This window comes from Sciurus vulgaris (assembly GCF_902686455.1).
Source record: "Sciurus vulgaris genome assembly, chromosome: 2".
NCBI classification, from domain to species: Eukaryota; Metazoa; Chordata; class Mammalia; order Rodentia; family Sciuridae; genus Sciurus; species Sciurus vulgaris.
This window is the reverse complement of record NC_136462.1, coordinates 27,576,065-27,589,075: the sequence shown is the minus strand read 5'-3', so window position 1 is coordinate 27,589,075 and position 13,011 is coordinate 27,576,065. Positions and strand designations below refer to the sequence as shown.

General features: G+C 48.2%; 2 protein-coding genes across 2 annotated transcripts in view; both read left to right on the top strand.

Annotated features, from left to right (window-relative positions):
- Positions 1–13,011, top strand: part of ESRRB (estrogen related receptor beta) — a 514,135-nt gene that overhangs the window by 441,982 nt on the left and 59,142 nt on the right. The window lies entirely within an intron of this gene.
- LRRC74A (leucine rich repeat containing 74A) overlaps positions 1–13,011 on the top strand; it is a gene marked incomplete at its 5' end in the record, with an annotated part of 28,021 nt that overhangs the window by 1,093 nt on the left and 13,917 nt on the right. The window contains 6 exons of the mRNA XM_079129668.1: positions 325–465; positions 2,997–3,169; positions 6,491–6,598; positions 8,202–8,298; positions 11,205–11,254; positions 11,577–11,658. Coding sequence (XP_078985794.1) covers positions 325–465; positions 2,997–3,169; positions 6,491–6,598; positions 8,202–8,298; positions 11,205–11,254; positions 11,577–11,658 — 651 coding nt within the window. The remainder of the gene's footprint in view (positions 1–324; positions 466–2,996; positions 3,170–6,490; positions 6,599–8,201; positions 8,299–11,204; positions 11,255–11,576; positions 11,659–13,011) is intronic.

Below are 13,011 nucleotides of genomic sequence, written 5' to 3'. Positions count from 1 at the left end.
AGTCCGGGCTGCAGGACACACCCTTTCAACTGAAAGAGGAACAGCAGACCCCGCAGCCCACCCCAGCTAATGAGATGGGAAAGGCGAGTGTATAGTCGGCCTCCAAGACCCACCCCAGACAGAGAATGGGAGTGTTTGTTATGTGACTCCACCAATCATTGCGCCATCAGGCAGTGCTGTGTCCAGATGGGAGGGCTAGCAGGACAGTCACCCTGGCAGGGCTGGCAGAGGAGGCAGCGGAGACCAAGGAGAGTCAGTGGCAGGGCCACCCGACAGGCTGGCTGGCTTCTCGCCCTGAATCCCGGAGGTGGGCTTCTCTTCCAGACGAGGACGAGAACGACACGGACACGGGGTTAGCACCGCAGGGCAGCGATGACACACTGTACTGTGAGGCTGAGGCCATCGGGGCCGTGGAGAAAGAGAAACCCACCCAGGAGGATTCAGAAACGGACTTGGAGATCGAAGGTGAGGGCGGGAGTGTGGGAGGGGTGGCTGGCTCCTGGCCCCTCGGACCCTGGAGAAATCCAGGGAGGTGGGAGGTCCTGCAGGGGGATGTCTGGATGTGTCCCTCCTGGCTGGCAGGGGACAGCCGCTGCCACTGCCCCGTGGCTTCCACACGAGCTCACATCAGCACGTAGAAAGCTAACACACAAACAGGGACTTCCCGTCTTTAAACGTTTCCCTCCGTGGCCTCGGGTGGTTTTTCTAAAGCCGCAGAAGGAAGACATTATTATTTGCCTTTTCTGGAAGAGGAAACTGAGACTTACCGAGACCATATGAGTCGCCAAGTCCATCAGGAACTCCACCAAGGACTGACCACGCCCCCCCTTGGTTGATCCCACCTTCGATCCACCCTGATGGTCTGCCCTCAGTAGTCAACATTTGGGGGCCTGGAGTGTCTCTCTGCCCCATGTTGCAACCAGGTGACTTTTCCAGCCACCTTGGAGTTCTTGTTAGCCCTACTCAAGAGCCCCTGTGCCTCCGGCAAATCTAAGCCTGCCTGGATCAGGGCTGTTTAAGCTGGCGCAAAGACCGATTTTGCAAACACCCCTCCACCCTCTTTTTCCTGAAGGAGGGAAATGCCGAAAAGAACAGCCGTGAAGCAAGCGGGGGACCATGCTGGTCCCATCAGGTGGGGCAGGCTCGGACTTCCCAGGCTGGGGCTGGCCCAAGTCACCCTTCCCCTCGGTGCGTCTCGCACCTGGGTGGTGGGCAGGGACCACAGTCTGCGGAGGTGGAGGGACAGCTACTCTGCTCTTACAATTAAACTGTGATGCTTGTCGTCACAGAGAGTCAGCTTAGAACCACACCTCTGGCAGCAGACAGTTCTGCCCAGACCTCGCCCGCTGCCCGGCAACATCTCGTTGCCCTCTTCCAACTTCTGGTCCACTCTGAGGCTATCGCTAATGCTGCTTTCAACATCTGATTTTGGAGGAGGTGGCAAAGAGCAACCCTGGGTGCTCTGCCCAAGGATCCTGCTTTCCATACCATTCCCCACCCCACGTCCCGGCTCCCCATGCACCCAGCAGGTGATGGCACTGTCCCAAGCTGCCTCTTAAAATAGACACAGCCAGAAAGGGTCAGCATCCTGGGTCAGAGCAGAGCCAGCCCTAAGGACAAAACGGGGTGTCACCTTCCCTTTGGCCAACAAGAACCTTAATGGCTGACTTTGGCACCAAAATCTCTTGTCCTGAGCAAAAACTCAGGGCCGAGCTGCTCTGGCTCCTAGTGCACCTGCTGCGGGTGCTGAGATGCTGGGAACCGGCGGGAAGGACTTCCTGGTGAGTCTACTGAGGAAGGGTGCAGAAGCAGGGTCGGCCACCCCACCCAGGCTGTTTCCTGTATAGCAGTGGTTCTCACCCAGAGTCACTGCACCCTGGGGACACTTGACAAACTAGGGGGTGGAGGACTAGCACTGGTACGTTGTGGACCCAGGCCAAGGAATCCTACTGCATATCCTGCAGGTCAGCCCCTTACAACAGAGCGGGACCTGAGTCAAAATGTCAATGACACGAGAGAGAGGCACCTTGCCCTGCCCGCGTGAAGCAGCCGGCCCATCTGGAGCTGTGCTTGCCAAAGCAGAGTCCCTCTGAAGCTGTCCTTTCACCAACAAAGCTCTCATTGTCCACCATAGAAACGTTTGGCGTGGGTTGGCCAAAGGCCCTGGGATCCAAATGGAAAACACAAGTGTAGATGCCTGCGGGCCGTGGGAAGCCCTGCCACCTGCTGGACTTGCCCGAAGAGGGCACAGCAGAGTCTGGGGAGGCCCCGTGCTCATCTACCGTGGCCAGGCTGGAGTGGTCCCAGAGTCTCAGGGTGGGACTGGAGAGGTGGAGCCCCTGCTTCTCTTAGCAGGTTCTTGTTTTTGTTTTTTAGTACTTAACCAGCTGGGCCTTTGGGGGCTACACTTGTCACTGGGGAAGCAGGGATGACCTGCTTTCAGGCCACGCAGATGCAAGTCTTTCTGTTTCTCACTAATTCGGAGGTCTTTCCCTCTTGAACCCATAGGCCATCTTGAGATGGCACATTATTCTGAACCTCTAGCAAAGCCTTATTCATGGCTCGCGCTTTAATGGGGGCGACGAAACTAATACAAAAATGGAGACCCCTTCAACCTTCATAAGTCCCCAGCTTTGTGCCTTTAGTTTTTCCCCTTCAGGGTTGTCCCCAGGTGGGAAGTCTGGGACGTTATATATTCCCTGGCGATCGGTTCCTGGATGCCGCCAGCCTGGGAAGGTGGGATGATGGATGCTGCTCAACTCTCACAGGAAAGCCCAGGGCTGAAAACCACAGGCCTCTTGTCTGGCATCCGTTTGGGGCCACCTGGAATTGGCATCTGCCTCTCCTACCACTGGCTGACTTTGAGCGGGAGTTGACTTCTGGAACACATACCACAGGGACAGATCCCTGGGGAGCGCAGCCCAGTGGGAGGCAAACACTGCCTGAGGCCAGAGGCAGAGAAGACAGCCCCTGCTGAGTCTTGTCTTTCTCTGCAGACACTGAGAAGTTCTTCACCACTGGACAGAAGGAGCTATACCTGGAAGCCTGCAAACTGATGGGGGTGGTGCCCGTCTCCTACTTCATCCGGAACATGGAGGAGTCCCACATGAACCTCAACTACCACGGGCTGGGCCCCATGGGCACCAAGGCTATTGCTATAGCGCTGGTGGTGAGCATGCCAAGGGGTGCGTGGAACCTGGTGGAGGAGGAGGGCGGACAAGGTGGCAGGTGCAAGATTCAGGGGGCTCCTCCCTTGGGGGATTAAGAGCAATCTTTGGGGACACTGTCCTGGGCTCTGCTCCACCACCAGTTTCCCCACCACCTGTGGACTTCCCTTTGGCTCCTGGAAGGAAGTTTCTAGACACCTGGGAGTTGAAGTCTATGCTCTTTCACATTCAGGAAGCAAAGCCTGTGGAACCAGGAAAAGGGACTGGGCTAGAACTGGGTCCCAGGGTCAATGCAAGAGCCTAGCACAAAATACCAACCTGGGTCTCCATGCCAAAGCACACCTTCATGAAAATGGACCCGCTACCGAGCATTCCACCACAGTCTGCCTTTTGCAGCATTATAGTTTTCAAAACCACGCTGAGGAGCAAATCATATTTTCCCACCGGGATAATTTTATCTCTCAGTTTGGCATAATCAAACAAGGACTTGACCTTGAATCCATCGTAGCTTTCTATCATTATAATTGACTACACATAAAACCGATTCTCGTCCCAGAGACATTAACAACTGCATGTTAGCAACACCGTTCACTTAGGAAGGTAAATGGAAAGTTCGATGTTTAAAAAGCTCAGGAAGGCGAAGAGGTAGATGCTTTTTGGAGGCAATATTTAAAAATTGATAATAATTAAATTGTCCATGGAAAGAAGGAACAGAGTTAAAGAGGACTGAGAAAAAACTCGGAAAACATGTTATTTCTAAAGGACCTGAATGGAGAAAAGGTGTCAGTGAATTCAGCAGGGAACAAGTGGTGAGCAGAGAGGCCAGTCACAGATGCAAAAGAGGAGAGCCCAGAGAGAGAGTCCCCAGGTGCAGGGGTGCAGGTGTGTGAGGGGCCCATGCATGAGTAAGGGGAGTCCCCTCCTCGTGTAATGTCAATACATGCAACACTGTCTGCTCATTGCTGGGGCGTGATCCTTGCTGGATGTGAGTTCTCAGGGCACACAGTGGCAACCTGGTCATTTGAAGTTACTTGTCCTTTGTTGGCACTGCAGAAGACCTTTGAGGAACACACACAGTCTTATTTTCCCCATCCTCTGCCCCACATGCTCACTCTTTTTTGAAAATATAACAGCTTTTTTGTTTAGCTTATGACCATTAAGAAGTTACACGAGAGCCAGACCCAGTGGCGCACGCCTATAATCCCAGCGACTCAGGAGGCTGAGGCAGGAAGATCGCAAGTTCAAAACCAGCCTCAGCAACTAAGCAAAGCCCTAAGCAACTCCGTGAGACTCTGTCTCAAAATAAAACATAAAAAGGGCTGGGGATGTGGCTCAGCAGTAAAGCACCTGTGAGTTTAATCCACAGTACCAAAAAAAAAAAAAAAAAAAAAAAAAAAAATTAGATTACATGAGATGTGAGACTGGACTGTTTTCTGGTGAGGGAACGAAGCCATTTTGAAATTTCCTGAGACTGAAAGGCGGACTAATTAGGCCTTGGGAATGGACCCTTACCTCCATGGACTGCATAGCAGAGACATCCTCTCAGGACTTGGACGCTCGTCTTAGTGGCAGCAGTGTCTCATTGGGGAGGGTAGTTTTTCCTTCTCTGATTCTCAGGGCTGTTCACTTGGCAGTGAATTGTGTGACCCTCTGGCGGACGGAGCTTCTGCTTGCTTTTTGTCCTGTGAACTTTTCACAGGTCCACCCAGCTGGGTTTAGAAGCATGGTCGCGGGGATCCTATTTCCACCTGGGGAGTTCGGCTCGCCCCGCAGCACCTCGTCCTTGCGCTTGGTGGGGTGGTGGTGAGAGTCAGGACGTTCTCTTTCACCCTTGTCCCCCTAGCAGATAGCATGGAGAGTGACGAGCAGGTGCTGGCTTGTGTGACATCCGTGGAGACGGGGCCTCCCACTTCACCCTGCCAAGTGCTGGTCCCCAGCACGACTCTGGAGGTGGTGAGCCACACAGTGTCCAGACGCTGAGAAGCAGCACGTGGAAAGGAGGCACTAGGGCCATCTCCCTACCCCAGAGAGAGAGAGCAGAGACTCGAAGCCCCTCCCTGAAGCCCCAGGGCAACCATCCTGCATTGTAGTGGCTCAAGCTGTCACTTTCCCTTTCTCCCAGGTGGAGGAAACAGGCTAAAGACTCCTTACCCCCTGGTGCTTCTCTCACTGTTTGGTGGACTTTGAAAATGCTTGAGTCCAAAGATGAGTCCCTGCTTGTCCTGGGAATGAGGTGCAGAAGGGGAGAATAAAAGTTTTGGTTAGAGCTCACCCCAGTCCTTCATGCTGCAATGTGAGTTGTTCCTCTTATCTTACTCCCATTGGGAATGCGAACTAGCTTGGACTCAGATATGCGCTGAAGATCTAAGCCCATCTCCTTCCAAACAGGCTCCAGGCAGCCTCCTGTTAAAAAATTGCATCAGGTAAGACTAAGGCAAACATGGAAGAAACACCCGTGGAGACGCAAAGCAAATGCCTCAGGGGACCTTCAAGTTTAAGTTCCCTTATAAAAGGTATCAAGTTTCCCTTAATCTTACAGTAGGCGTAAGATTGGGCAGTAGGGTTAAAATCTATTTAACTCGTCCTTGTTCCTCTTAGTTTTCAGGCCTTTGATTTAATGATCCCCTTCTAAATTCTCCCGGAAAAACATATTATTCTAGGAAAACTCAGTGAGATGGCTCGTCCTCTGGGTCTTCCTCCTTGTCCTCTCTTTCCTTTGGTATCCCTAGTCTAACCTCCACACCCTCTGCGTTAATTTGCTTTCCATTACTATAACAAAAAATTCTGAGGCTGGATAACTTTATAAAGAAAAGACATTTGTTTAGCTAACCAGGTTCAAGAGCATGGCACTAGCATCCACTCAGCTCTGGTGAAGGGCTCACGGTGGACGGCATCACAATGGGGGGAGTGCGTATAAGAGGGAAAGATCACGAGTGAACCCGGGGCATTCTACATCGCCAGCTACATCCCCAGCCCCTTTTGAATTTTGAGGCAGGGTCTCACTAAGTTGCCCAGGCTGGTCTTGAAATTGTAGTCCTCCTTCCTCAGACTTCCCAGTCACTGGAATCACAGACTTGCACTGCAGCACCTGCCTTAGTAACGATCTTTCACTAGGCCCCACCTCTTAAAGGTCACTCTAACTCAGCATTGCACACTGGGGTCCAAGCTTTCAGTACAAGAATCCTTGGGGGACAAACCACATCTCAAACCGCAGACTGGGATGTTCAGGAGAAGGGCCAAGCTCTAGACCAGAGCGAGCAAGGTACTGATGAGGTCACCAACCACTTCTCTTTCTCCCTCCCCGTCCCCTTTGGTGGTTGAAGTCTAACACAACCATCACCAAAATGGAGCTGGAAGACAACTGCATCATGGACGAGGGCATGTTGAGCCTGGTGGAGATGCTGCATGAGAACTACTACCTCCAGGAGCTGGTACTGTGCCCGCTCCGCGGCTCCTGCCACCGCACCCGGGGCCCAGAGCCCAGAGCCCACTGCAGCCAGGCAGAGGCCCCAGCTATGCCCAGGCCGGCCCCAGGCTGTCTGAAGCCAGTCTGCAGGCTCTCCCCACTAGACGGGACTTCTCAGAGGAGGGGCTCACATCAGATGCTGGTGGGGGACGGGGCTCCCTGTGGCTGTAGGAAACCCTAAGAAGTCGTCTTTCTTTTTTTAAAATTTGTTCTAATTAGTTCTCCATGGCAGTAGAATGCATTTTGACACATCATACATAAATACAGTATCACTTCTCATTCATCTGGTTGTACACAATGTAGAGTCACACGAGTCATGTAATCATCTATGCACATAGGGTAATAATGTTCCATTCATTCTACTGTCCTTCCTACCCGCATGTACCCTCCCCTCCCTTCACTCGCTCCGTCTAGTCCAAAATACTTCTGTTGTCCCCCACCCCCTAATTGTGAATTAGCATCCATATATCAGAGGAAACATTCAGCCTATGGTTCTTTGGAATTGGCTTATTTCACTTAACATAACATTCTCTAATTCCATCCATTTACTGGCAAATGCCATAATTTCATTCTTCTTTAAGGTTGAGTAGTATTCCATTGTGTATATATACCACAGCTTCTAAGGAGCCATTTCTCTCTGTACCTTATAAACCTATAAATGATAAATTTACCTCTGCACTGTTACCTTAAGGTGAACTTTCTTAAAGGAGATCAAGACATAAAATAATATTATAAAACACAATGCTCCTGAAGGTAGACGGTGTTGATAGTTGTACAACAATAGAAATATGTTTAATACCCCCAGACCATATACCTAAAAATGGTTACAATGGTAAATCTTATGTTTTATCTTAATACCATAAAAAATTTGAAAAGAGCTGGGTGTGGTGGCTCACACCCTAATCCCAGCCACTCAGGAAGCTGAGGCAAGAGGTTCTCAAGTTCAAGGCCAGCCTGGGCAACTGTGAGACCCTGTCTCAAAATGAAAAATAAAAAGTGCCGGGGATGTGGCTCAGCAGTAAAGCACCCCTGGGTTCAATCCCCAGTTCCAAAATAATTTATTTTAAAGAAGGGGAGGAAATCAAATAAAACAGTCATGGCTGGTTTAGATGGAGTCTCTTCCCAGTTCTTTTTAGGGTGGTGAATCATACTTTGTGAATCAATAAATAGAATCTACCTTATTTATTCTTAACTCAGTTTTTCAGTTGTTCATGCCCAACTCCCCAAATGAAACTGCCTTGGATTTCAAAACAAACAACAACAACAACAACAATAATAATACCAGTAGTAGTAATAATAAATGATGTGCTCATCAGAAATACCTGGGCTAAATTGGGGGAGCGGGGACTTAATGAAGCAAACTCCAGAGAAATCTGACCTCCTGCCTGCAATAGGGAAGTCATGTCAGAACCCAGGCTTCCTCCTTCCCTCTCTGTCCTTCCGGCTACCCTGTCAGCCAGTCCTCCCTCCACACCTGGCTTCTTCAGTAACACCCTATCCCACACCATTTGTTAATGAGGACCCTTTGGTGGGATTTTTACACACACAAGGGTATTCTTGCCTTCTAGAATGTTTCGAAAAATGACATTGGTCTGGAGGGGGCCAGAGTCATCTCAGAGTTTCTCCAGAGAAACACGTCTTCGCTCTGGAGCCTCGAGCTGTCAGGTGAGCCTGGGCAGGGGACAGGGAGGACGTGGGGAATCACAGGGGCAGGAGAAGGGCAGAGAGAACCTGCATCTAGCGAACCTGACCAGAATGCTGTGTCTGCCCTGCTGAGCCAGCGTCGGCCCCTCTGCCCCAGCCTGGCTGGCTTCCTGCTTTCCTCAACCAGCAGCTCTGACCTGCTTCGCCATGGTCTGCTCTCCCCTCGGACGTGTCCACCTGGAGACATCTGCTTGATTCCTGTGGCTTCCTCTCTAGCTTCATTCGGGGCTCGGCTCAAATGTTACCACCTTGAGGGGCTTTCCTGACCCCCCATTCAAACAGCAGCTCTCCACCACCACTCTGTCCCGGGTCCCAATTGGTTAACCACATTTGTTACCACCCGATGCCCTACTGTTTTTAAATTAGCTTAGTAACATCTCCCATGGGAGAAGGCTAGTCCCCCAGACCTTCCCTCATTCAAGTTTGCAGATTTGTACCGACTGCAGAATCCTGGAACGCCTCAGCCAAGACATGCACATTAAAACATGATCCTGTGCTACTAAGAATGGACCTCTTTGGAAGAGAAACCCCTCAACCCAAGCTGCTGGGGATTCCCACAGATAAAACCCCAGTCCAAATGGGCACATAATAAAATTGCAAAATAAATAGGGAAATGAAACACCACGAGAGCAAGGTACTGTGGCACATGCCTAATCCCAGTGACTCAGGCAGCTGAGGCTAGAGGACTGCAAGTTCAAGGCCCAGCCTCAGCAAGTTAGTGAGACCCTAAGCAACTTAGTGAAACCCTGTTTCAAAATAAAAATAAGAAGGCTTGGGGATGTAGCTCAGTGGTACAGCACTGGTGGGTTCCATTCCCAGTACAAAAACAAAGATAAAAATTAAAAAATAGGGCTGGGGAGATAGCTCAGTTGGTAGCGTGCTTGCCTTGCAAGCACAAGGCCCTGGGTTCGATCCCCAGCACCACAAAAAAAAAATAAATAAATTTAAAAAAAAAGAAAAAATAAATGCGTAGATAAAAACAGAAGAGATGATTATTTTTAAAAGGCCTCTCCTCCTCCTCAAGAATATCAACAAATGAAAAATATGTCATCCTTAGAATTACAGATTCAATAGATAAATCTAAAAACACAGTATACACAGGTTAATAGAATCAGCCTAAACACATTTACCTGCCTTCACAGTGTAGAAAGATAAAAATATAGAAAAAATAAAAGATAAAAGAGTGTAAGAAAATGAATAGACTCAGTATAGCTAGTAGGAGTTCTGGAAGGAGGAGAGAACAAGTGAGCAAATAATAGTTGACATGCCTCTTGAATTGGTGAATTCCCCAAGACGGGGACCAAGTAAGTCCTAAGAAAGGTAAACAGAAAGAAATCACCCTTGAATGTATTGCTGAAAAAGTGCCTAAGATCCAGGGATCTTAAAAGTATCCAGGGAAAAAAATAGTTTCCCTTTTAATGTTAATGTTATTCCGTGTGAGGTATTATTCTTGAATTCCTTGTCTTCCTCTACATATATCTTGGATTTCTTTCTATGACAGAGCAAATAGACATTTCCCATCTGCTGGGCAATCTTCCTTGTTATGCCTGGAGCTTCGTTTATCATCCCTCTGTTGGGGGGATGGGGACTCAGATCAGTTCCAATTTTTCGGTCTTTCAATTCATGTTTCAAAGGACTTTCCTGTTCATACATCTTTTGGGCCCACGTCCTAGTATCCTGAATGGACACCCAGGAGTATGATTACCAAATTTAAATATACACCCAAAAATAAATATACAACTTTTGTGAAGTTAAAAATTAATTTCCAAATTTCCCTTAAGGGGCCTGTACCAGGTTAAAATTCTACCGATGGATGGTTTCTCCATGCTATCCCCAAAGGGTGAATAGCAAGATGTTTGTGAATCAAATGGTAAAATGTGTGGGGGTTGTAGTCCCTGTACTTGGATCCAAATTCCAACTTTGACACTAGGCAAGTTAGTTAACCCTTTTGTCATTCATTTTTCTTGTGAATAGACTAAGGACAATTATATTAGTTCAGATGGTGACTGGGAGGATTAAATGACTTAAAATCTAAGTATCTGGCATGTAAATATTCAATAAGTGTTAGTCATTATTATTAACATTATTTTTTTCCACATTTCTTATTGGTGCACTATAATGGTACATACTGATGGGAGTTGTTCCATATTCATGCATGCATACAATATAACAATATAATTTGACTAAGGTCACTCCCCAGTACTCCCTGCCTCCCTCCCCATCTCCCACCCCTTGGTCCCTTTCTTTTATTGATCTCCTTTTGATTTTTAGGAATCCACCTCCACCTTTTTCTTTTTCCTCTGTAGCTTCTGCATATGAGAAAAAATATATGACCCTAAACCTTCTGAGTTTTACTTCTTAACAAGATGGTCTCCAGTTCCATCCATCCATTTTCCTGCAAATGCCATTATTTCATTTTTATTTATGGCTAAATAAAACTCCACTATGTAAATAAATCACATTTTCTTTATCCATTCATCTGTTGATGAACACCTAGGCTGGTTCCATGGTTTGGCTATTATGAATTATTATCTTTATTACATTCCCATATTACAATTCAAAAAGAGACTATTTTCAGATGTTTATTTCCATTTTTATTTCCTCTTCTATGAAATGTCAATTGTCATTGAGTGCTAGGCATTCTTTATAGAGTACAGATACTCATACCTGAACATCACAGAGAGAAGGACACATTAAAGGAGATGAACATTTTCTTCTTGTTCCTTGTGTCTACACATTTGCATTGAGTGCTTGTCATCTTTCCCACGTCTGATTGTTCTGGAGTGCAGAGGACTGGCAGGGCTGATGTGGGTGGGCAAGAGGGCCACGGTGCAGAGTGCTTTGCTAACACCACACCCTCACTTTAGGAAATAACTTCAAGGAGGAAGCCATAGAACTCCTCTGCCAAGCCCTGACGGTAAGGAACAAGGGGTGCAGGTGAGCCATGTGGGCCTGTCTTGGGGATCTTGGGCTGGCTGGCTCAAGCAAGGCTACTTATATAGTCTGGGGATGGATGAGTGTTTGGCCTCTTCCAAGCCTGCTAAGAGCCCAGAAAGCGGTGGGGCTTTCGGGATGGCATTGCATTGTTACAGTGACCATCAACAGTTCAACAAAAAAACAAATAAGGATTAGCTTTCAGCCAAGAGCTGGGAGCTCTCCATCATACTGCCCTGAGGGAGGTGAGAGATTTGCAGTCAAAAGACAAAAGTAACCTCTCTTCTCACCATTTGTTCCTCTAGATCAATTACCAAATTAAGACCCTGGATCTCAGTCACAACCAAATCACTGATACAGGAGGGGAACAACTGGGACAGATGCTGAGTATGTCCCCATGGAGGGAAGGGGACCAGCCAAGGGGAGGGATTGGGAGAAAGATTGTTTATCAGAGCTGAATCGCCCTTTATTTTTATTTAAACTTTGAATGTTTGGATTATAAAAGTGATGTAAACTATGCCCAAAAAAAAAAAAAAAAAAAAAAAAAATTTTAAGTGAAGCAAATACCAAGACGTGGGAAGTAAGACTTCTTAATGATTAGAAGACCAGGTAGAGAAACAACTCGCTGACTTTAGGAGGCCAAGGATGTGTACATGTGGAACAGTGAGCATAAGCCGTAATGAACGCAACCCATATATTGACAACAATGCATTTAAACATGTATATAAAAAAGACACCATGAGCCAGGCAGAGTGGCATGCACTCATAACCCAGTTACTCAGGGGGCCGAGGCAGGGGACCACAAGTTCAAGGCCAGCCTCAGCATCTTAGTAAGATCCAGTCTCAAAATAAAAAAAATAAACAGGGCAGGGGTTGTAGCTCATTGATAGAGCACCCCTGGGTCCAATACCCAGTACCAGAAAAAAATAAAAGAACAACCAGGGACAACTCTAAGAGATAAGCCACAGAGGGCGTCAGGAGTGGACATTTGCAGCCCTGGTATAAATATAAAAGATCAGAATGTTCAGACTTTTGATAAAAGATTCTATGTATCTCCTTGCATGGCAGCATGTGCCTATAGTCCTGGTTAGTGTGGAGGCTGAGATAGGAGGATTGTGAGTTGGAGGCCAGCGTGGGCAGCAAAGCATGATCCTATCTCAAAAAGAAAACTCCTATCAATTAATAAGACCTACAGGCTAATAAATGACCCCAGTAAAACAATGGTCAAGGCATCTGACAGCACAAGAAGTAAGTCAGCTGCCCAACCCTTTAGTAATTACGGGAAGGCAGCGATAGGAAGATGAAGCTATAAGAGTTTAAAGTCAGTGAGTTTCAAAAGTTGTGGACAGCGGGGAGAAATGAGACCACTCACAGGTGCTTGGCAAAGCCACCGATCAGAGTGACTGATGGGATTGAAATGCACACATTCCATGAACACAGATGGACTCTTCACCTTGGAGAAGGTGTCCACCCCCACAGGCAGGTGTATGGAGGAGGTGACTGTAGCACCGTTATCACTGGGAAAGTGCCTCCGCCTGGATGGGCATCCCTGGGCAAACAAGCAGAAAGAGGAGGCCACTCAGCAGTGGGGAGGGCAGCCGGGAGGGAGAGCCAGGCCCACGGGACCTGGTAACCAAGAGACGACCGCGCCGTTCTGGGGTTCAGCGTTCCAGACAGGAAGGTGAGAGCATCGCATGTTTGCGGACAGGGTGGCAGGAACAGAGGGGACAAGGAAGAGAC